General features: G+C 37.3%; 1 protein-coding gene across 11 annotated transcripts in view; it reads left to right on the plus strand.

Annotated features, from left to right (window-relative positions):
- Nucleotides 1–26,350, plus strand: part of LOC106884152 (protein-cysteine N-palmitoyltransferase HHAT) — a 287,547-nt gene that overhangs the window by 119,063 nt on the left and 142,134 nt on the right. For 9 of the 11 annotated variants that reach the window (XM_089365410.1, XM_089365412.1, XM_089365413.1 and 6 more), the window contains 2 exons: nt 5,325–5,484; nt 12,753–12,817. In XM_089365410.1, the coding sequence (XP_089221536.1) occupies nt 5,325–5,484; nt 12,753–12,817 (225 nt within the window). Of the gene's footprint in view, nt 1–5,324; nt 5,485–12,752; nt 12,822–26,350 lie in introns of those variants that run through there. The other 2 variants (XM_089365419.1, XM_089365418.1) reach the window with 2 other exon arrangements.

The following is a 26,350-nucleotide window of genomic DNA, read 5'->3' on the forward strand; positions in this document are numbered from 1 at the left end:
AGGAAAAAGAACCTGGGTGTGTATTGACCTGTACACTAAATTCTTGACTGAACTTCCTTATGAATCTGACCTTGAATGATTGTCACCATTTATCTATATCAACGTTCCTCAGAACTCTGTAATTTACAGAGCAAGAAACTTTGTTAAAGGTTTTCTCCAAATGAGTAACTGCAAAATGGAGTAGTTTGTTGGTAACTAACAACTTCACTGTATCAACACACACTGTGCAGACTGTTTATTGTAATCATGGATGACATTATCGACTAATTATTGTTATTAAAATTAGTTAATCCCAAACTCTTTATCGATATTATAAACTATTGGTTATAGTTATTGAAGATCACAGTAAGTAGCTTCCACCAGATATGGCATGTTGTGAGACAAACTTGGACAACATCTCACCAAAGCTAATCTTATTCAGAAGTAACACTATTCTGTCACCTACCCTCAGTACTTCCTTCTAATAATAATAATGGGGTATATGTCTAGAATAAGAATAGCTGCTAGAATAAGAATAGCCTGGGCAAAGTTTAGAGAGCTCTTACCCCTGCTGGTGACAAAGGGCCTCTCGCTCAGAGTAAAAGGCAGACTATGTGACGCATGTGTATGAACAGCCATGCTATATGGCAGTGAAACATGGGCTGTGACTGCTGAGGACATGCGTAGGCTCGCAAGGAATGAAGCCAGTATGCTCCGCTGGATGTGTAATGTCAGTGTGCATACTCGACAGAGTGTAAGTATCTTGAGAGAAAAACTGAACATAAGAAGCATCAGTTGTGGTGTGCAAGAGAGACGATTGCGCTGGTATGGTCATGTGGCGAGAATGGATGAAGATAGCTGTGTGAAAAAGTGCCACACCCTAACAGTTGAGGGAATCCGTGGAAGAGGTAGACCCAGGAAGACCTGGGATGAGGTGGTGAAGCACGACCTTCGAACATTAGGTCTCACCGAGGCAATGACTTGTGACCGAGACCTTTGGAAGTATGCTGTGCGTGAGAAGACCCAGCAAGTCAAGTGAGACCATAACACGTGGCCTATGCCAGTGGTGTAACCATCCTACTTATGCTTTCTTTCGTTGGACACTAAACTTTGCTTGCGAAGACTTGTTGAGGCAAGTGAAATTGAAATCATATCAAATTCGCAAATTCGATGACTGGCACCCGTGCCAATGGAGCGCTAAGAGCAGCTGACCGGCTTCCGTGCTGGTGGCATGTAAAAAGCACCATTCGAATGTGTTTGTTACCAGTGTCGCCTTACTGGCATTTGTGCCGGTGGCACGTGAAAAACATTTGAGTGAGGTTGTTGCCAGTGTCGCTGGACTGGCTCCTGTGCAGGTGGTACATAAAAAACACCACTTGAGCGCAGCTGTTGCCAGTACCACTCGACTGGCTCTCGTGCCAGTGGCACGTAAAAGCACCCACTGCACTCTCGGAGTGGTTGGCATTAGGAAGGGCATCCAGCTGTAGAAACTCTGCCAGATCAGATTGGAGCCTGGTGTAGCCATCTGGTTTCACTAGTCCTCATTCAAATCGTCCAACCCATGCTAACATGGAAAGCGAACGTTGTGTCGCTGAATTTTTACTGAGAACATATATATTTTTTTCGTGGTTAGATGATTCGGCATCTATTTCTAGCATATAGGAGTCCACTTTTGCTGGTCATTCCTCTTATTTTTGTATGTAATATAATTTTAATCTTCGGATTTTTTTAATATGCTAGACCACTGGTTCTAATTGATTAGTATCAACTTCTACCCTCATAAATAAATTTTATATGTATATATATATATATATATATATATATATACCACTTAATAATTTCAATGGAGGCAATACAAGCGGAAATTAGAGGAACATCATTAATAACTACATTTGAAAATTAAATACATACATACATTCTTCTACATTTATTTATAGAACGGAAATAAAATTTCTAAATACAAAAATATAACGATACACATAAATAGATAAATATCAATGTGATATATAAAACACAGTGAATTTACATTTAAAAGTTATAATATATTTAAAAGTTATAATATATATAATAAAAATTTGAGTTGATAAAGTATTAAAAGGATATACTAAAAATATCACAAGAATAATACAAAAATTCAAAAATTCAGAGACGTGCCAAGTAATATGATATGTTTCATATTTTTAAAACTGACACTCCCCTCATTAGGATGTTTTCACACAATATACGAAAAACAAAAATAAAAATAAAAATAAAATAAATATGTTTATTATATAAATTATAACTTTTAAATGTAAATTCACTGTGTTTTATGTATCACATCAATATTTATCTATTTATGTGTATTTTTATATTTATGTATTTGGAAATTTTATTTCCATTTTATAAATGTAAAAGAATATATATATATATATATATTTGATTTTCGAATGTGGTTATTAATTATGTTCCTCTAGTTTCTGATTGCATTGCCTCCATTGAAATTATTAAGTGGAATATAGCTCACTTGGAGCACCACATCTCCAGTCTGTATTTTATTTGCGAGTATTGTTACCACTAGCAAACTCAAAATAAAGCAGTGTATTTTATATATATATAGCCCTCTCTGTTTGTTCTCACCGTCCTTTGCGGGAAAGACTGTTCCAATGAAGATGCATATTGTCCTTGCCTTTGAAACGCGGAGTAGATGGTACAGGGACAACTGATGAAGGGGTATACTCTTTATGTTGCATGTCTCGTTTCTCTGTTTTGTTTTTTCGTTGTTCGAAAAAAGTTCGTTTTCTATGTTTTCGTTTCTCATTGTGTTTAATGTTTTTTTGATGTCCTGTACCAATATATATGCATTTATATGTATACATATATATGTAGGTATGTACATATATGTATGGATATATGCATATATTTATATATCATTTATATATATATATATATATATATAGAGAGAGAGAGAGAGAGTGCTAACAGCACTGTCCGAATGTGATCATTGTCAGAGCAGCCGTGTGGCTTCTGTGCCAGTGGCACGTAAATAGCACCATTTGAGTGTGATCATTACCAGCATCACCTTACTCAGTCAAATTGTCCAACCCATGCTAGCATGGAAAGCGGACGTTAAACGATGATGAGGATATACTAGGGTGAGTCAAAAAGTAATGCCATTTTGTTTAGGACAGGTATAATTACCAGCACAGGAACATGTATCATCCGTCAAAATGAAGCTGGTCCTTTGTGGATCACATCCCTACTTCTCAACATAGTCACCGTTTCTCTTAATAGCGATGTCCCACCTTCGAATGAGAGCATGTATCCCTGCCCCATAAAATTCTGTTGACTGTTCTTTGAGCCACTTCTTCACTACAGTTTTCACTTCCTTGTCACTAGACTATCATTATCACTGGACTATCATCTCTTCAGCCCCATGAAAGAGAGTTCGAGAGGCAAACATTATTCCAGTGACAAGGAAGTGAAAACTGTAATGAAGAAGTAGCTCAAAAACAGTCAACAGAATTTTACAGGGCAGGGATACATGCTCTCATTCGAAGGTGGAACATTGCTATTGAGAGGAACGGTGACTATGTTGAGAAGTAGGGATGTGATCCACAGAGGACCAGCTTCATTTTGAAGTATGATACATGTTCCTGTGTTGGTAATTATACCTCTCCTAAACAAAATGGCATTTCTTTTTGACTCACCCTTGTATATATATATATATATATATATATATATATATATATATATATAAAAGATAATAAGAGTGAAAAAACTACAGAAGGCTTGTGTTACATGGTTAAAGTATATATTTAAATTATGTTAGAAAAATGTTAGAAAAAAGTTATAAAATCTTTTTGGTATATAAACATTGTATTTTGAGAAATAACCAGTTTCGTGTTGTCTTTTCAAATTTCTCTACTTCATGGTGTCGTGTTCGTTCCAGTCTGAGAAAGAAAAGTTCTAGATAAGGGGAGGTAATTAGGGATTTCTTCCGGTATAGGGGAGATAATCGAAATCTAGGTGGTGGTAGAATTTGATTAATTTACCATGGTTTTGTTCTATATTTTTCTCTCCTTTTTTTCTCAGTGGGGTGATGAATTTCCTTATTTAAATGTGTTAGCAATGGTTAAGTTTGGGTTTGTATTTTTGAATGAAAAAGGTTTCCTTATCTAATCTAATCTGTGTTGGTGTTTTAATGGCACATTGATAAAAAGGAAAGATTATAAATTGTGGTAGCATTTGTTTTGCGCATTTCTCAATATGATCACTGAAAGGTATCATTCGGTATTCTGGGTGTGCAATCTGCTGGCGGTGCAGAGTGCATCTACGTCTGAGCGATAATCCTGTGGACCCTATGTAGTTCTCGTGGCAGTCCGAACATCTTATTACATAAATAAGATTTTCTGAGGCACATACCCTGAATTGTGACACAATATGGACAGATTTCGGAGTACCGATGAACTTTTATGTAAATGTATCAACTTAAACATATTACAATGTATATTACAATGGACAATACCAAGTGGACTCCCCCTTTTTATCTCTCATGTTTCTCCCTCTTTTACTTTTTTCTTGGTGACTTCTTCTTTGTGATATAATACTTGGGAAAGAATATATTTGCGGCTGAAGATAGCTTTATACCATCCTGTCTATCAATTATATACCAATATAATGATGCAACGACTATAAAACTTGAAACACGTGTACTGCGGAATCCTTTGTGTTCTGTTTTTATTTTTATGTTTTTAATTTTTTTTTTTTTATATATATATATATATATATATATATATATACACTTGCATATAACCCCAAAACATAAAGAGCTGGATGAAATGTCACTAATCAGTTTATCCAACTTGTTAATGATTCTACCTTTCCACTGCCTTATTTCTTGAGGTCATATTAAGGCCATAGTGACAGAGACAAAAACAAAACAAAACAAGTGTATGCAATACCTGAAAGTGATGGGGAATATAATTGCTTTCTGTAGTGATTGGAAAGTAAGACAGATGGGTTAAACATCAGAAATGACAGTATTTTTCTAAAAAAACCCAGTAAATACATATCCAACAACAACGACTCCATAATATATTTTGGGAAAATGCGTTTACTGTATTTTAACGTGTATAAGGATCTCCCTAATTTCTTGGGCTTAAAATTTGGAAAAAAGCTTTTGTAAAGGATTATAATACTATCCATGTATAAGAAACTCTCATATTTTTTAACCTAATTTTTGACAAAAAAGGGTTCCTTACCCATGTTAAAATACGGTAATTATTTTGAATGTATTTTAAAAAACAATATAATTTTGTTAATTTTATTTTATAATCCTAATTTTGTTATTTTACTTCTAATTTCAGATCACAATGAGTCATTTGGACCCTACAACTTTGAAGCAAGTGTCTTACTATGCCCGAGGTCTACATGCTCCACTGCCTACTTTAGAAATAATTCTATATGTTATTACAATGACAACAGCTGTGATTTTTATATGTATGGCTGTTCTTTTGGCCTCACTTGGTAATTCAATTTTATTTGTTTCTATTTAGTTCTATAACCTTTTTGTTCTCTGGAGCTGTCCAACTCATGCCAGCATGGAAAACAGCCGTTAAATGATGATGGTGATGATGATAATGATGATGAGGATGGTGATGATGGTGATGATGATGATGATGATGGTGGTGGTGGTGGTGGTGGTGGTGGTGGTGGTGGTTGCTGTTGTTATTGTTTCAAAAAGTGTAAATTCAAGTATTTCCTGTTTCTTGAAACACAAGTTGGCTGGATGGAAGATGTTTCGATTATTTTGTATGCCTCCATTATCATTTAACTAATTAGTTGAGCTAATGAGAGATCCTATATGTATTTGCTTGACCTGCTAGAAATAACAGCCAAATTTCACTCAGATTCCACTTTACCATCTTAAAGGAGAAACGCAGTGTATAATGTATACCAAGATAGGGTCACTTGGGACTAAAGAGCAACAAAAACTAAAAGCTGACAGCTAGAGATTCACAGAAATATTCTTCCTTGTGAGATTGAAGCTCAGTTGTAATGAACTAAAGGACTATTGTTCATAAAGGAGTTGAAACCACGTTAGAAATAATACGTTATACCTCTATGTAACACACAATTCTATTCATCTTAGCTTGCCTGACTGACAAACAGGTTCCACTGTAATTCACATTTGCTGTGAAATTTTTAATAACATTTAAGAAGCTTTTTATGTAATGTGTTGTTAGTTTTCTATTTGTTAAGGTCTAATGTGTAATATTCTGACACAGACAAATTAATTACAAGGTGTTTCAGTTATGTTTTTTATAATATCCATATCTGCTTAACGGCTTAGTTAGAGAGAAGTTTTGTGAAAAAGTGTTGGTAATTTTATAGTATTAGAGTAAAAGTTCTGATGGTTAAATTCTAATCTCAGATATTTTTACTTTAATCTGAATAACTTGGAAAGAGTTAATACAGTATAGCATGGATAATTATAGATAGGTTTCAACTAATTGTCTGCATCAATATCGTAACAGTACAACCAGTTATTTGACAGTATTTCTTGTTTTGAGTGAAACTGTCATTTTGCTTTCTTTACAGATAATTGATTTTAGGAGAGCCAGTATCAGTGTTGTTGGAAAACAAAGAAACAAATTTGATCTATAAAATAAGATGCACTGTTCTTTCTTTTCAGACCAACAGAGACATCAGAATTGAGTATATATGTATTTTTTAATCTGGGAAGCAATGCTGGTAGCTATGATCTACTGAAGTTAAGAATAAGGTCAAGATGAAGTCAAAAAGTACTGGAGGGGAAAAAGAAATATTTACTAGATGCAGTCAGACATGTTAACTGCCACATGTACCACTGGTGGTTCATCACAAACTCCACGCAACTGCCATATGCATCAATGATGGTACATTCTCATAATTTGAGAAAAATATCTTATTCTGTATTTTTGACATGGTTTTGAGGATATTTAAATAACATGAATGCTAAATATCAAAGTTTAATTATGAAATAGGAGTAGGAGTGGCTGTGTGGTAAGTAGCTTGCTTACCAACCACATGGTTCCGGGTTCAGTCCCACTGCGTGGCAACTTGGGCAAGTGTCTTCTACTATAGCCTTGGGCCGACCAAAGCCTTGTGAGTGGATTTGGTAGACGGAAACTGAAAGAAGCCTGTCGTATATATGTATATATATATATGTATGTGTGTGTTTGTGAGTCTGTGTTTGTCCCCCCAACATCGCTTGACAACCAATGCTGATGTGTTTTTCCCCGTAACTTAGCGGTTTGGCAAAAGAGACCGATAGAATAAGTACTAGGCTTCCAAAGAATAAGTCCTGCGGTCGATTTGCTCAACTAAAGGTGGTGCTCCAGCATGGCCACAGTCAAATGACTGAAACAAGTAAAAGAGTAAAAGAGTAAATATTGTAAAAATGCAAATTCATGGTGCCACCAGTTAGTTCCAGTGGTAGTTTGTGGTTAATGTGCTAATTATAGGGAACTATGTTTTAAAGTTATTCTTATGGGCAGAATTTTTCTAAATGTAGCCTAAAATATTAACAAATATAGTGGGTACCTTGTTTAATTAAGTGGTTTTAATTAAGTGGTTCATATATATCCGTTTTCTATCATTAGTGTTCATACAACAGGTTGCTATGCGCACAAACATTCTTTATAGTATATATATATATATATATATATATATATATATATATATATATATATATATGTGTGTGTGTGTGCATATATATTTGTAATTATATATGTATATATAAAGGTAAGTAGAGTTAACGGTTGTAGTAACCATCTAAGGGATAATAGTATCCATATTTACTATCGGTGTCAATTACCTATGCTATCCTGGGCAAGGGTATGCAGGTACACAATGCTCCTAGGGTACAGGTAACAAGAGAATAAACAAAAGTTTATCAGGAATCAAATTTAAATAATCAGAAAATGGAGAACACTTTTGATCAACAAACAAACAAATTGTCCAACATTGGTTGATTATGTTTTTCATACAAAACATGACATAACATTTCTTATGCCTGTTTCTGGTTCCAATGTTAGCCCTAAGGACTGAGTGTTAGTGCTGGGCATTGTGAGGTCTGACAAATCCATGGTTTTAGGAGGAGAAGGAGGAGGAGGAGAGATGGATGTACTGGAAATGCCAGAGTGGAAGTGGCATAGGATTAGCTAGCTTTGAGGAGTGGAGGCCACTAAATTTGTGGTAGAAAAGACAGAGAGAAATGACAGAAGTTGGAGAGTCTGTCAGTGATATTATGCCAATCAGTTAGGGGTTCTTTTTTAGAAGCAGTCTAGGATGTGTGTTTGTGTGTGTGTGTGTGTGTGTGTGTGTGTGTGTGTGTGTGTGTGTGTGTGTGTGTTCCTAAACATGAGAGCAATACTCCATTGTGAGATTCGTTTGAGCTTTTGTAGTGTGTCAGTAATTGTTGGGAGACTGAAATTTTTTCTGGTTCTGAGATGCAGCCTCAACTCTATTGTGTGTGTGCTTTTGTGAGGAGAGATTCTTGGTGATAACGAAGCCCAGCATTTGCTGTAACCTCGGCGGCTCATATTGTGTCTAGTTCATGTTTAAAGCAGGTGTGATGTGACAATGTTATCTTGATATGAATTATAATTTAGTTTTCATGTTTTGTTTTTTTTATATGCAGTTGAAATGTGAGTAGTATTTCTGTTTTCTTTATTGTTTATTTTATTACTGAAATATGAATAATGTTTATCTTTTGTTGTCGAAATCATCATCATCATCATCATCATTATCATTTAACATCTGCTTTCCATGCAAGTATATGTAGGATGACTTGACAGAAAACCAGCAAACTGCAGGGTGTGTTGCCTAAGTATGGAGGAGCATTTGTGCTTTCTTTTTCTCTCTGAGTAAAATTTTGTGTTTTAAATCTTTATAAAATTTACCATATATAGCTTAAAGTTTTAACTAAATATTCTTTTCTAAAATCTACACCTATTCATTAGCATGATTGGTAATTGAATAATTGATTCTATAAACTAATTAATCTATGTAATGAGATGAAAGCCTATTAAAGATATTCTCAAAAGCTGGAAGGTTAGTGATTGTTAGTGTTCTCTGACATGAATTGGATGGAAAATATAAACAAAAGAAATGTGAACTGGTGCATATTAGTTGTTGAAAGTAACATTTCTTCAACAAATAGTCTAGTTTGTCAAAATACTCCTCATTGTTCATTTATTTATTTTATATTGCAAATTACAATATGAAGTAAACATTATCATTGGTTGGAGGCTTCCACTTGATCACTGATTCATTGTATTCTTATTGATAGTGAGGAAGATAGACAGGGGAATGTCTGTTACTTGATGTAAAAGAAATCTCTCAGTGACTATGTTTGAAACACATCAGTTCATCCTCACTTGAGCAGAACTATGATCAGAACTGTTCCAGTTTTGATAATTTCACCTTTTTGTATACCAAGGACTACACTAGCCAATAGATCTTACTTGAAATGGTAGGATGTGATTTGAGGGAGATGTACCAGCTATTTCTAGCAGTTCAAGCAACCATTTAGAGATACTTCCAATGGCTTCCTTAGTTTGTAAGCTCTTTCGGTTAAAGCAAAATATTTTATTTCTGCTTGTTTTCCCTTTAATATATTTGCTCCTAAATTTATTAAAAACTATGTTTTACTTATCTTGAAGTTGTTAAGTTAATCCAAACATATCTACTTTAAAGATCTATTGATGATATTGAGTGATTGAACGTTTGTGTGTGATCCAGAAGTTGGAACTTGACATTTAGTTGAATTCAGTCTTTCCAGTTGGCTACATTGATTTGTTGGGTTCAGTAGTGTTGGCTACAGTATTAGCCAACAGTTTTACATGTGATACAGTGCAACAACTTGAGTTCATGAGTGCAAAGCTGATTATCTTTGTTGTACTCCTATTCTGGTGAGGTCAGTGCAATTGATGCTCCATAGCCTGTGGGGGGAAAGTTGCAAAGAGAGCAATATCCGGAGAGTTCTGGTTCAAAGATGAAGGGTTAGGCAAAGTGTTCAGTATAGCATTTAAAGAGTGAAATACGGTTTGTAGGCTGAGTGGAGGAAGAGTAAGATGAGACATGTGCTTTGGGTGAAAGTGAAGAGTGACATAAGCTGCCGTAATACAGTAGAAGTCAGTTATGTTGTAGTGTCATCATCATCATCATCATCATTGTTTAACGTCCACTTTCCATGCTAGCATGGGTTGGACGATTTGACTGAGGACTGGTGAACCAGATGGCCACACCAGGCTCCAATCTGATTTGGCAATGTTTCTACAGCTGGATGCCCTTCCTAACACCAGCTACTCCGAGAGTGTAGTGGGTGCTTTTACGTGCCACCGGCACAAAAGCCAGACAGCTGGTGCTCTGGCAACGATCACGCTCGGACGGTGCTCTTAGTGATTTACTGGTTCTGGTGCCATCACGATTTCGCTTTTGCTTGCCCCAACAGTTCTTTGCAAGCCGAGTTTAGTGTTCAATGAAGATGTTGGCATGGGTGCCAGTCTACAAATTTAGTTCGATTTCGATTTCGATTTCACTTGCCTCACCATGTCTTCACAAGCGGAGTTTAGTGTCCAAAGAAGGAATGTAACGCATAAGTGGGCTGGTTACATCCCTGGCAGAAGCCTTGGATTTTGGTCTCACTTGGCTTACTGGGTCTTCTCATGCACAGGCTTACTGGGTCTTGAGTATTAGCTTGCAACTGAACAGATTTCTTTTGGAGGTTGTTGATTAGGATGTTTGTGTGAGATCTGTTTTCCCAATTGTACCATACCTCCTCTGGTCATCAAATGAAGACTATGCTGTACACTGACCACTGTTTCTATATGCCTGTAATGTGGACACAGCTCAGGGGATAAAGTGGACTCAATTGTAGTTCCTTTTCCCCTATTGTTGGCTGTGTACATCATATCACAATGTTTTGAGCTAATGAGGTGAATGATGTCACACTTGTTTCCATGTATCAGGGTTTATGTTGTACCTGTAATTACTCTAAGTATATTTGTGTATTGTTTTGCTTTAAGCATACTGGATCTGTTGTTTGTTTACTGTTCTTAATTTTTAAATAATTTTTGAAAATTTTGGTAATTGAAATATCTTTCATTCAATGCATTCTGTGAATTGCTGGATTTCTGTTTCTGTAACTTTGTTGCTAAATCTCAAGTGATTTTGTCTGCACTAGAGTTTTGTGGCTGATGCCAGTGTCGCATAACTAGCACCTGTGTCTGTAGTACATAAAAAACACCTCTTGAGCATTGGGCCTTACGGAGATCTTTGGCATTATGCTGTGCTTGAGAAGGAAGATCCATCAAGCCAAGTGAAATCGTAGTTGTGGCAGATATTGGTGTCATGCAACTGGCACCCATGCTAGTGACATGTAAAATCACATATTACACTCTTGAAATAATTGGCGTTAGCAAGGGAATCCAGCCATAGAAACCATGCCACATCAGACTGAAGTCTGGTGCAGTCCCTCAACTTATTAGCCAGCCTTGGTCAAACTGTCCAACCCATACCAGCATGTACAACAGATGTTAAAATGATGATGATGATGATGAACTCTTGAATGCAGTTTTGTATCATATTCTTCTGAAATAGCTTTGCTTTCATTTGTTTTTTGTTTTTTGTTTGATTTCTAGTTTTCTTTCTTGTAAAATTGTTTCTTTTATGATATTTATATTAAGTACATCATCATCACTGTTTTAATGCCCACTTTTCCATGCTTGCATGGGTCAGACAGATTTTTGCTGCTGTGAATTTCCTCTGGCTAGATGCCCTTCCTGTTATCAACCTTCCGAGTAAACTAATGTTTCTCTGTGACCAGACATGCTTTCATGGAAGATTGGAAATGGAGACTGCATGATGTTGACACTCATTTACAACTATCACACAAAGTCATGGCTAGGAGACAGTAACACACACACATACATATCAGGCTTCTTTGATTTTCTGTCTACTGATTCCATGTCTACTAAAATCACAAGAGTTTGGTTGGATTGGGGGCTATAGTAGAAGGCACTTGTCTAAGGTGCCATACTCTGGGACTAAATGCAAAACCATGTAGTTGGGAAGCAAAGTAATTCTTTTACTCTTTTATTGTTGTACTTGTTTCAGTCATTTGACTGCAGCCATGCTGGAGCACTGCCTTTAGTCGAATGAATTGACCCCAGGACTTATTCTTTGTAAGCCTAGTACTTATTCTATTGGTCTCTTTTGGCGAACCACTAAATTACGGGGATGTTTACACACCGACATCAGTTGTCAAACAATGGTGGTAGTGGAGAAACAAACACAGACACAGTCATATACAAATTCACACATATATATATATATATAAATATATACATATATAATAACAATATTAGGGAATACAATTCCAAAACTTACAGGGAAAATTCAATTTAGCAATTCTAAATCAAATTTCCCAATATATAATACATAACAAATTCAACAATGAAAAATGTCATTCAAAAACAGCTAGAAAAACAAATATACCTCAAAAACCCTATTCCAAAAATCAATAGCAGTATTTCGTCTGTCTATACGTTCTGAGTTTAAATTCCACCGAGGTCGACTTTGCCTTTCATCCTTTCAGGGTCGATAAATTAAGTACCAGTTGTGTACTGGAGTCAATCTAATCGACTGGTCTCCTCCCCTAAAATTTCGGGCCTTGTGCCTAGAATAGAAAAGAATATCAATATGAAGTAAAAATTATGACAATAAAAATACTGTAACTTTTCTTTCAGACAACTATGAAAAGTTAAATCCCAGAGACTTTTATCCTGGTTGGAGTCTGCTGAATGCAAAGAAGGTTGGTTAGTTTCTTTATTAAAAATATTTTACAAATGCATTATTACTCTACTGTTCAAAGTCTTGGTCTCTGGGCTATTTTAAATGCCTAAAATTCTTTAATTTTGTTAATGCTTTTTATCGTATCAAAGCATCCTGAAATTGTGTCAATATATTGTATCTAAAATTGTGTCTATGGCTGGATGCCTTTCTTAATACCAACTACTCTGTGGAGTGGTTGACATTAGGAAGGGCATCCAGCCATAGAAACCATGCCAAAACAGACTATGGAATCTGGCACAGCCCCCTGGCCTTACCAGTTTCTGTCAAGCCATCCAACTCATGCCAGCATGGAAAATGGATGTTAAATGATGATGATGATGACAATGATGATGGTAGCAGTGGTGCTGATGATGATAATGTCGATGATGATGATGTTGATGACTGACAACAACAATGAAGACGACAATATGTATTTTCAAACAGATTAAATGAGTCAGAGTAGATTTTTGTCCTAATCCCAAGTGTTGATTAAGTAAGTTTGTTATACAGGAAGGATGCTTAACAGTGGCTTTACCATGGTTACAGAACGGTGTTGAAACCAGTCTCTCTCTCTCTCTCTCACACACACACACACGCACACACACACACACACACACGCACACACACACACACACACACACACATGCAAACATAGAAATTCCAAATGTGGAGGTAAAATGTTGAATTGAAAGTATTAGTAAAAGCAGAATTTTTAATTGGAAAGAGAATGAGATCCTGATACCATTAAATAAATGCCTGTTCTCTATACATAAAAAAAAAAGTCAATGGAAATTCAGTATATTGTGCTTAATGTAAATACTGGACACAAGCAGTATAGTTAGATTAGAGGCAGACTAATAGGAAACATAGCTATCACATGCAACAAGTGCACAGAGGCATTAAGCATGAAGAGATCTTGAGAAATAGATCTTCCTAAGAACTGAGATGGCTCATTATAAGCAATGAATAGTTTCTGTTACCCAGTTGACCAAAAGTGGTGTTGGTGTCTGCTCCTAAAGTGTAGTTGGTAGAGTAAGAACAGGTTGGAGAATGTTTAAGGAGCTATTAACTTTGCTAGCAACAAAGAGATTTTTCTACAAATTGAAGGACAGCTTGTAAGATATTTGTGTGCAAAGTGTGATGTAGCATTGAAGTGCAATGCAAGCGTTGACTGCAGACGTCTAGTGAAAAAAAAGAAAGAAATGAAATTAGTTTACTTTGTTTGATGTGTAATGTTGTGTGTGCATGAATGGCAGAATACAAATGTGTTGTATAGGTATGGGCATTTGATGTGTATGGATGACAACAGCGGCATAAACAAAAGGGCTGAGTGCTCAAAGTGGATGATATTTGTTGAAGAGGTAAACCTAGTAAGATATGGATGAAGTAAAGAAAATTGATTTCAAGATGTTTGTTGAGCTTCACAAAAGAGATGACAAGTATCTGCAACAATTGTCTTGGAGAAAACACACTCTCTTGAGCAAGTGTAATCAAAAGAGCATGGAAAAGGAGAGTGTTGATGGCTGGGGTGCTCTTGCTGTATTTATCCTCCATCTTTATGCCTCTCTTTCACTCTCCTCTCTCCACAGCCTTCACACCCAGGATGCTTTTGCTGCATTCATCCTATGCTTTTCCACCACCATCTATGGCACCTTCAGTATCTCTTTCTCTGCCACCTTCACACCCTCTCAGCCCTCTCTCTCTTTCCTACTAACCCACAATCCCTTTTGACATTTCTTTTCTTTAAGGATTCTCTCTGAATCCTTGTTCTCTGACATCTCTATCTCACTATGTTAACTTCTCACAGCCTTATAATTGGATATACCAGTGAATTCCCCCTACACAATTCATCTCACCACTCTCACTACTCAGTCCCTCTCATTCTCACTAACTCCTGACCCAAATCCCTTCTCTTTTCGTCTGTCCCTTTCACTCTTCCTCTCCCAACAGTGTCTACTCAGTTACTTTCCACTACAACTCTTTCACATTAATCTTTTTCTCTTGTCATTATTCATCCTCTCATCAAAAAACTGATCAAAATTCATCTCTCATGTATTAACTTTTTTTTGTGGGGGACTTTAAGGTTTTTATAGACTTGCAAGATGCAAAGTGACCTCACTAGTGCTGGTGCCAAACTTCTACTCTGCTGTAACAAACACTCTTGCCTGTCTTTCTCAGCTGTAGGACTAAAAATAAACTCATTTAAAAACTGCCTTACTCAACACATGCACTCATTCAATAATCCAAATATAAAAACTATGACACCATTATCTAAATACATATAGTCTCTAAAATGCTCCAACATTTGAAGGAAAATACTTTCAAAAACCAAACTTCACCAAAACAACAATAAATTATGCTACTTATGCATAAATTAATCCTACTATTTGTTATTCTTTAAAATATTAAATAAATAATAGTTTCTTGCAAACATTGGACTTATAGAACCCAACTACATTGTAAACCCACTAACTTTTCTATTAGATAATTTCCTTTACCTTTAAAACTCTGTTCACACATGCATTTATGGACTTATATTCGCTTTGATATGTATGATTTTATTCTGTATATATTTCCACCATCAGTTACCAGGTTTTATGTTGGTATACTCACACAGCCTGTTGCCTGTATGCCCAGTGTACTGTTTTCAATTACAAGTAGATATATGGTTACTGTTTTACTAGTTATTCTATTTATGTCCTTATGTGCTTATATATATATATATATATATTTGTTTAGGTGTATATATGTGTGTATACATCCATATATGTGTGTGTGTATTTATACATACATACATCATATACTCTGATCTCAGGTGAAAACTTTGTGGTATCAAACACCACTAGGGACCTCAGAGTAGCATTGACAACAACTTAAGCTAGAATGTCAACAAAACCACCAAGGTCATCGTGGCCTTCAGGGCATGCTCCTGGATTCTCAGGACTTGCTTCTGATTCTAGAAACATTCCTACCATTATCCTTCTCACTTCTATTTTTGTTCATCCCCAACTTGAATATGGTTGTCTGTTGTGGTCCCCCTACATGAATGAAATATAAAAATGGAAGCATCCCAGAAATCAGTCACAAAAAAAAAAATAATAAATAACATGACAGGTTTTGATTATTTGAATTGGCTCAAGAAGCTTGAACTTTGTTCCATATCATACCAAACCTTGGGTAAATTTTAAAGTTGATGCCAGCACCATTTGGGCAGTGCTGTTGGAATATCTTCCCCATCATACAAATGATACAACATCTGTATGATGAGAAGTGCTATATCATTTGTATGATAGGGAAAATATTCCAACAGCACTGCCCAAATAGCGTTGGCATTAACCTTAAAATTTGCCCTAGGCTTGGTCCCCACGCCATTCATCCTCCACAAAAATCATGCCCATGTTACATCACAACACTAAGACAGAATTATTTCTCTTCAATTGGCCCTGCTTTCTTTAACTTCATTTCTTAAGAGAAGAAAAAGATCTCATAACTTTCAAACAGGTCCTGGATGAATATCTCCGACAAATATCTCCAGATTAACCACCTGGGTATATCTCTGCAAACAATAACTCTTTACTTGAATGGGTTACAGTGACCAAAGAATAATTGCAATATGAAACATCATTAGGTGTCTTTTCCAGATGGTCCTATTAAGTTAGTCATGGCTTGGGCCAGTTCTGGCTGAAACTTATCTAAGTATATATGTGTGTGTGTGTGTGTGTGTGTGTGTGTGTGTGTGTGTGTGTACATATGCACACACAAGTGCACATTCATCATCATCATCATTTTAACGTCCATTTTTCCATACTTGCATAGGTCAGATGGAATTTGTTGAGGCAGACTTTTCTATGGCTGGATGCCTATCCTGTTACCAACCTTCACTTCTTTCCCAATGGTCAGACATGTTTTTGCACAACATTGGAGATGAATGACACAGCTCGTATGCATGGCATTGACACTCACTACTGTCACACAGTGACCAGACAAGAGACACACACATACACATGCGCACACACACACACGTACACACCACAGGCTTCTTTCAGTTTCCATCTACCAAATCCACTCAGAAGGGGTTACAGTAGAAGACACTCGGTGCTACGGAGTGGGACTGACCCCAGAATCACATAGTTGGGAAGCAAACGCCCTAGCCACACTTGCTTGTTCATTTCTTTATACAACGTCCTGCGTCTAAATGTATATAACTACGTGTTTGTCTACCCTGTATACACAATAGGTTTGAGTTTGTGAATAGGTGCATATCTGTGTGTTTGTGTATTTGTATATGTGTGTCAGTATGTGTGTGAATGTTTAGATTCATAAAAGTTGGATAGTTAACTTTTCTTATCAATCAAAAGTATAGAGTGAAGTGTGATGATTGACAGAGGGAACACAATGTTAATACAGTAGAACCTTGCAGTACGTGTGCTCTATTGTACGAGTAATTTGCTGTACTAGACGGGACTTGTGCAGATTTTTGCCTTGAAGTACGAGCAGAAATCCACAGTACAAGCACACACATCTTTAAGGTAATTCACTTAATAAAACCAGTTTACATAATTTCTTTTGCATTCTCTTTTTTATAACTGTCATTTTACTTCTAACGACACCATTTTGGTTTTAAAACCCATAAAAAACCATTTTTGAGTGGTTTTTTTGTGGGCTGGAATGGATTAATTATATTTTAGTTAGTTTCAGTGGGGAAAATTCATTTGTAAAACGAGTAAAGAGTAAATCGTAAGACAAGCTCAGTCATAGAACAAATTAAACTCATACTGTGAGCTATTAATGTATTTTGTTAATATTTTTTTTACTAGAAAATACCTTTTCAGGACAATGTCTTTCATGTGGTTGTCAGATATGTATTGTGTGTGTGGGTGTGTGTGTGTGTGTATTTATATATCTATATCTATTAGTCAGTCTGTCTGTCTACCTGTCTATCTATCTGTCTGTCTCTCTATACCTACCCACCCATTCATTCATTCATCAATTCACTTTTCTATTCTGTTACTTGTTAGACGGGTGCTCAACTCAATGTAGACTTAATGCCCTTTATCCTTCTTTTGCAATTCTGTCTGTCAGTTTTATTGTTTAGAAGATTTGCTACTTCCTGCACCTGTTCAGTTAAGTTTAATTTCACAAGCGTAGATTCTCACCTCTACTACACACTACACTCTGTCACTCGCCCTAACCCTAATCTACCACTCCTGCTAACACACGTTCCTCTTCCATTCTCCATCGTGAATGAAGAAAGGTGTAGGACTACATGCTTGAAAGCTTTGATGCATTCCTCCCTGAGTCTTTCACTATGTTCTCTTCTTTGGACGAGTTGCTTTTCTCTAAAACCACAGCGCATTGTATCGTAAAAAGATAATTACAAAAATAAGACTTGGAGAGAGTCAGGGAATGGCAGAATTTTCTTTTATATGATCACTATTTCATTATATATTGACTCCATTTCAAGTCATATTAAACGTGAACTCATTCTTGTTGGTTAAAATGGAAGACAACACTTGTCTATTTTCTGTCGGTTCTTAACCCTTTGGCATTCAGATTACTATTTCAAATGTAATGCTTTTTGAATTTATCCTACATTATCTCATAGCTTTGAGATTTCGATGATGTGATTGCTTATTTTTAGGATAACATTGTTGGGTAGGTGTGAAAGGCTCAGTCAGGCCAGTTTGAATAATAAAACAGGTAGAACATCTTATCGACTGGCCCCCTCCCCAAACATTTCAGGCCTTGTGCCAAGATTAGAAAAGAATATCTCTGTAGCAGACTTTCCAAGTTTAACACAAAACTTCACGTTGGTTCTTTGTTCCAACTTTCTGTCCATGATTAAAATCACAGTCAACAGCATACACATGATCACAAAAACACAAATTTTACAACTTGCAAAGTAAACACAGTGATGTCACATGACACTCTGCCTCATAAAAGTCATGGCTGTCATTGCACCTTCAACTGTGTGCTGCCATCTGTTGGCATGTTACAAAACTAGTCCAGGAAGTTTTTGATACAGATATGTATATATATACAATAATAAATGGATTTTAAACCATTAAAATCCATTTGTGTTCTTATTTTATATCTTCACCATACCTAGAACCATCCCTCTGTCGATCTATGATCTATAACTTGCATTGGATCATGAACCTACGTGTGAATACATACACAAGTGTGTGTATTCATATATATATATATATATATATATATCATCTTCATCATTTAATGTCCGTTGTCCATGCTGGCATGGGTTGGATGGTTTGATCTGGCTGGCATGCTGGAAGTCTGCATCAGACTCCAGTCTGACTTGGTATGGTTTTCTACAGCTGGATACCCTTCCTAAAGCCAACCAATCCGAGAGTGTAATGGGTGCTTTTACATCTCACTGGCACAAGTGCCATTTGCATGACACCAGCGTGCTTTTACGTGCCATTACCATGGGTGCCAATTTGCGTGACACCGGTATTTGCTACGACTGCGATTTTGCTCAGCTTGATGGATCTTCTCAAGCACGACATAATGCCAAAGGTCTTGGTCATTGCTTCCATGAAGCTCAACTTGTAAGGAACTCAGCCACTTTGCCTCTGTGAGGCCCAACACTTGAAAGGTGATCTTTATGTGCCACCAGAATGGGTGAACTTGGCTTGATGGGTCCTCTCAAGCACAGCACTTCGCCAAAGGTCTCGGTCACTAGTCATTGCTCTGTAAAGCTCAAAGTTCGAAAATCATGCTTCCTCACCTTGTTCCATGTCTTCCTGGATCTACCTCTACCACATGTTCCCTCCACAATTAGAGATTGGCACTTCTTTAAACAACTGTTCTCATCCATGCACATCACATGACCATATCAGCACAATTGTCTGTCTTGAACACCACATCTGATCCCTCTTATGCTTAATTTTTCTCTCAAGATGCTTACACTCTGTCAAACATGCACACTGACATTGCATGTCCAGCGAAGTATACTGACTTCATTTCTTTCAAGCCTACATATATCCTCGGCTGTCATAGCCCATGTTTCACTTCCATGCAGCATAGCTGTTCACACAAAGGCATCATAAAATCTGCCTTTCACTCTGAGAGAGAGGCCCTTTGTTGCTAGCAGAAGTAGGAACTCTCTGAACCTTGCCCAGCCTAATCTTATTCTCAAAGCTACAACACTCTTGGAGCATCCACCTCTGCTACTAACTTGGTCACCTAGATAACGGAAGCTATCTACTACATCTAACTTCCCCCCACCCCTGACAGTTGAAGGAATCTATTTTCTGCACATTTTCAGTGTTTATTGTACCTGTGCATCTTCCACATACAAAAGCTAGTTTCCCTGTTAACTTTCTTCTGATATTGCTGTACCATTTATGTGTTCAAAGCCTACACTGGGTGCATCTTACAGAGTTTCTATCTACACCTTTTCTACAGATCGAGCAGGGCCATCTACTTGAAGGGGTTTGTGATTTGTTTGCCATCCTACTTACTAAGATTTTGGTTTTTACTAGATTAACTCTAAGGCCCTTTGATTCTAGACCTTGCTTCCATACCTGGAACTTCTTCTCTAGTTCTGGTAGTGATTCAGCTATAAAAGCAAGGTCATCAGCATGTGTATATTGTGTTCTATATATTTGGTATGTCTATGTACATGTGGAACTTGACTCTCTCCTGGTTTCCTGAGACTGGGCATGCGGTAAGAAGCTTACTTCCCAAGCACATGGTTCTGGGTTTAGTCCCACTGTGTGGCACCATAGGCAAGTGTCTTCTACTGGAGTCTTGGGCTGACCAAAGCCTTGAGTGGATTTGGTAGATTGAAACTGGAAGAAGCCCATCATATATATATATATATATATATATATATATATATATATATATATATTTGTGTGTGTGTGTGGCAGTACTTGTTGCACATCGATGCTGATGTATTTATGCCCACGTAACTTAGCAGTTTGGCAAGAGATACTGATAGAATAAGTACTAGGCTTACTAAGATTAAGTCCAAATGACAAACAAATGTATGAACACCTTCAATGTATATATTATTGAAATTACTTGCTCTACTTCACCATACAATTACCCTCTTATGTAGCCACTTGAATGAACAGTTTTAACAATACAGGTTTTACCTTATTGAAATGGGAAATCTCACATGACAACAAACCAGAAAGAGCTTTGGTATCTTTATTTGATTCTAGCTGACAACAGAATATCAATGACTGCTAATTAAATTAGAATATTTGGGGAAAGTTTTTATATATTTATAAACGCAGGAGCTTTAATGTTTTAATTGAAATATATGTAATGGTTAGGTTTCATTGTTGTTATAATGGCATGTTGTTGGATGTGAAAGATGAACAAAGCATGAAGTTTTAAGAAAGTATTTATTTACTGTTATGTTGAAAAATACCATACCTTGACAGGCAGGGTATAACGTCCGAGAGCATGCGAAAGAAATATGTGGTAGAATGTTTTTTTGCATAGTTTGGCGTATACAAATTGTTAGTAGTAATCCACAGATAGCGATAGAATGATGTTATAAGAGAACAGAATTAGAGCTAGTGAAAGTTGTAGGGTTGTGGGACATTGTCTCCCAGTTGCTGACAGTAAATTTCATTTCTCTCGCTGACTATTGTCTTAGTAGCTGCATTCCTTGTGATCATGATAATAGCATCCCGTTCCCTAACTAACTGAGTCATCATGAGCCGCCTCGCTCCGTTGTCTCCAAGTGACTACTTTTTTGCTTGGGGTGTTCTTGCTTTTATAACTATCCAGCAGGATAGACATATCATTGAAAACAATAGATTTAGTTGGTGGTCTTGTTATCTCTATTCTAGCTTTCGGTGAAGTAGAAGAGGTTAGAAAGGGTCAAGTGGTGAAGACATTATTTTGGCCTAGCTAAAGACATCTGGAAAATGTAAAACTGCTGTCAGAGAAAAACTATTGTTCCACTATGGGAAAAGTTCTGTTGCAGTGTTGATTTAAATTTGGCTATGGTGGATTGAATCCACTTCATGTATGCAAGATCCACTACATATATATTTTAAAAATGAAATATGGAAACTTTATCAAAGATGTATTTTTAATAATGCACGCAGTCTAATTAATAAGTATTTGGACTATTGCCATAGTAATGAAACTAAAGAATACAGAGTGAAGCCACTTGATACAGATTGACCTTGAACTCTAGCTCACTTCCACTGTTTATAGCAGTGCTTGGAAGGAAGGTGTGTAGCGTGTGGTCGTTGTGACAGAGAAAGTTGTTATGGTGATACCTGCTGAGAGGCCTACGCAAAGTTGCAGAAAGTGTATGGAGAGGAGTGCTTGAGTTGCACACAATTGTACGAAGGGTTCAAATGTTTCTTAGATGGCTGAAGAAATGTCAATATTGATAAACGTTTTGGGAGATCTGCAACCAACAGAACTGAGAAAAACATTGCAGATGTGCATGTAGCTGTGAGGGAAAATCATCAAATCACCATTTATGAGCTATCAGAGGATGTGCAGATTAGTTACGGTTCAATTCAGTCCATTATCACTAAAGATTTGGGTATGAGACACATGTCTGCTAAGTTTGCGCCAAAACTGCTTTCAGCTGACCAAAAAAGACACTTGGGTTTCAGCTGCACAAGATTTCTTTTATTGTGTTGAGAACGATGAAAACTTTTTGAAACTTCTGCGTTGGCCTCTGAGCAGGTATCACCAAACTTTTGGTAAAATTTGATGGAGATTCTCTGTTCAACTTTCTCTGTCATGGTCAATGCAACAATCACACATTACACACATTCCTTCCAAGCGCTGCTGTAAACAGTGGAAGTGAGCTAGAACATTAAAACTTAGTATGCATGCACAGCAGAGTTTTAAGGTCAATCTGTGCCAAGCGATTTCACTCAGGGTGTTTTAGCTTCGTTGCTATGGCAACAGTCCGGATACTTATTGATCAGGCCACGTATGCATGAAAATAAATTTGTTTCCGTTTATACACACAAATATATTATAGATTATATATATATAATATATATATATATATATATATATATATATATGTGTATATGTATGTATGTATATGTTTAAGAAAATAAGAAAATAGAGAGATAATGAAATTATAAAATAGGACATTATAATTAGTAAATAATTATTAATTTAATTATCTCTCTATTTTCTAATTTTCTTAAAAATATATATAAACCCCGGTTTATCCAGTTACCTGGCATTTGAATATTAAATGTAATATTCAATACTTCTTGTAATAGGTAATAAACCAGTATAATCATTGGAATTTATTATCCCTTAATGAGGTTTGTAACCTTTATTTGAACTTTATATGTATGTATGTGTATGTATGTATATATATATATATATATATATATATATATATATATATATATATATATATATATATATATATATATATATATATATATATATATATCATCATCATCATCATCATCGTTTAACGTCCGCTTTCCATGCTAGCATGGGTTGGACGATTTGACTGAGGACTGGTGAAACCGGATGGCAACACCAGGCTCCATTCTAAATTTGGCAGAGTTTCTACAGCTGGATGCCCTTCCTAACGCCAACCACTCAGAGAGTGTAGTAGGTGCTTTTACGTGTCACCTGTACGAAGGCCAGTCAGGCGATACTGGCAACGGCCACGCTCGAAATGGTGTCTTTTATGTGCCACCCGCACAAGAGCCAGTCCATGGGCACTGGCAACGATCTCGCTCGAAAATCCTACGAAGGCCAGTCAGGCGGTACTGGCAACGGCCACGCTCAAAATGGTGCATCTTATGTGCCACCCGCACAAGAGCCAGTCCAGGGGCACTGGCAACGATCTCACTTGGCTTGCCGGGTCTTCTCACGCACAGCACATTTCCAAAGGTCTCGGTCAGTAGTCATCGCCTCGGTGAGGCCCAATGTACGAAGGTCTTGCCTCACCACCTCAGCTCAGGTCTTCCTGGGGCCTACCTCTTCCACGGGTTCTCTCAACTGTTAGAGTGTGGCACTTTTTCACACAGCTATCCTCATCCATTCTCACCACATGTCCATACCAGCGCAATCGTCTCTCTTGCACACCACAACTGATGCTTCTAATGTTCAGCTTTTCTCTCAAGATACTTACACTCTGACGGGTATTCACATTGACATTACACATCCAACGGAGCATACTGGCTTCATTCCTTGCGAGCTTACGCATGTTCTCAGCAGTTACAGCCCATGTTTCACTGCCATGTAGCATGGCTGTTCGTACACATGCGTCATACAGTCTGCCTTTTACTCTGAGTGAGAGTCCCTTTGTCGCCAGCAGAGGTAAGAGCTCTCTAAACTTTGCCCAGGCTATTCTTATTCTAGCAGCTACACTTTCAGCACACCCACCCCCACTACTAACTTAATCACCCAGATAGCGGAAGCTATCGACTACCTCTAGTTTTTCACCCTGGAATGAGATAGTTGTTTCCTGTTTGTTTACAGTCTTTATTGCACCTGAACATCTGCCACATACAAAAACTAACTTCCTAGTTAACCTGCCTTTGATATTGCTGCACCTCTTATGTGTCCATAGCTTGCACCGGGTACATCTTATAGAGTTACTACCTACTCCTTTTCTACATACTGAGCAGGGCCATCTACCTGAAGGGGTTTGTGTTTTATCTACCTTCCTACTTATTAGGATTTTGGTTTTAGCTAGGTTGACTCTAAGGCCCTTCAATTCTAGACCTTGCTTCCACACCTGAAACTTCTCCTCTAGTTCTGATAGTGACTCCGCAATTAGGGCAAGGTCATCAGGATAGAGGAGCTCCCAGGGGCAACCTGTCTTGAACTCCTCTGTGATTGCCTGGAGGACTATGATAAATAGGAGGGGGGCTGAGGACGGAACCTTGGTGGACTCCTACCTCTACCTGGAATTCATTGCTGTACTCATTTCCAATCCTCACCTTACTGGCAGCATCTCTGTACATGGCTCGCACAGCTCTCACTAACCGTTCTTCTATCCCAAGTTTCCTCATTGACCACCAGATAAGGGATCGGGGGACCCTGTCAAAGGCTTTCTCCATGTCAACGAAAGCCAGGTACAGAGGTTTATCCTTGGCTAGGTATTTCTCCTGCAGCTGTCTTACTAGAAATATGGCATCAGTAGTGCTTTTACCTGGCACGAACCCAAACTGCATCTCATCTAAATTGATTCGCTCCCTAATTAGTTGGGCTATGACCCTCTCCGTAACTTTCATAACCTGATCTAACAGCTTGATGCCTCTGTAATTATTTGTATCTAAAGCGTCACCTTTACCTTTGTAGCAGTTGACTATGGTGCTGCTACACCAGTCATTGGGTATGACTCCTTCGTGTAACACCTGGTTCGTAATACGGGTGACTAGGCTGTAGCCAACACTGCCAGGTATTTTGAGCATCTCTGCAGTGATTCCTGATGGGCCGGGGGCTTTCCCTGTCTTCATACTCTTAATTGCTTTATCTACCCTGGTACTATCAACTCAGATAGCTGGTCCCTCTGTTGGGTCGACATATGGCAGGCTCTCTTTCTCCCATTCATTCTCTTTATTAAGCAATCTATCGTAGTGGCATCTCCAGACCTCTTTCTTTGCAGCCTCATTTAGTGAAAGCGTACCATCATCCATGCAAACACATTTCTCTCCTACGACATCACTATTCTCTCTCCTATACTGTCTTGCAACATGAAATATCTCGAGTCTTTGGTCCTCATGGCGCAGAACATTGGCAAATCTTTTCTTATCTGCTTCCCCTCTGGCTAAATAAACCTGTCGCCTAGCCTCCCTTCTGGCACATTGGTACAATTCCCTGCTACCACCGTTCTTCCAAGTCCTTCCAAGTCCTTCCAGTCCTTCCAAGCCTGTTTCTTTTGTCTAATAGCCCTGTCTACCTCCTTGTTCCACCACCACGTTACTCTGGGTCGAGAGGGGACCTTACACCAGCCACAGATCTGGTCGGTGGCTTTCAACAGGTTGTCCCGCAGAAATCTCTCTCTCTCTCTCTCTCTCTATATATATATATATATATGTATGCATATATATATGTGTATATATATGTATATATATATATGTATATATGTAACAAAAGCTGTTACTCAGAGTTTCACGTGAAACTCTGAGTAACAGCTTTTGTTATATTTCTGCTGCTTTTAAATAAAGCATATTACTCTACCTCTGGTATTTGAGTACTCTTTTTTCCACCTTGTTTCACATTTATGTGTTTACTCTGGTATATATATATATATATATATATATATATATATATATACTAGCAGAGGCACCCGGCGTTGCTCGGGAATGAAATTGTTGCTTATATACTTGAAGAAAAAAAGGCAAAATATGCTGTATAGAAATTTGAGGACATTCTGTAGATGGACTCTCAGATGAATGATGGCTGGGCGCCTCTCATGAATGGGGAAAATTGAAGATGTGCCAAAAAGCCTCATTGGTACTTGGAAACTTTTACGAAAATTAAAATGGGGATTAAATGAAAAAAATGATTTACGTGA

This window comes from Octopus bimaculoides, chromosome Z, assembly GCF_046866305.1.
Source record: "Octopus bimaculoides isolate indiv1 chromosome Z, ASM4686630v1, whole genome shotgun sequence".
NCBI lineage: Eukaryota > Metazoa > Mollusca > Cephalopoda > Octopoda > Octopodidae > Octopus > Octopus bimaculoides.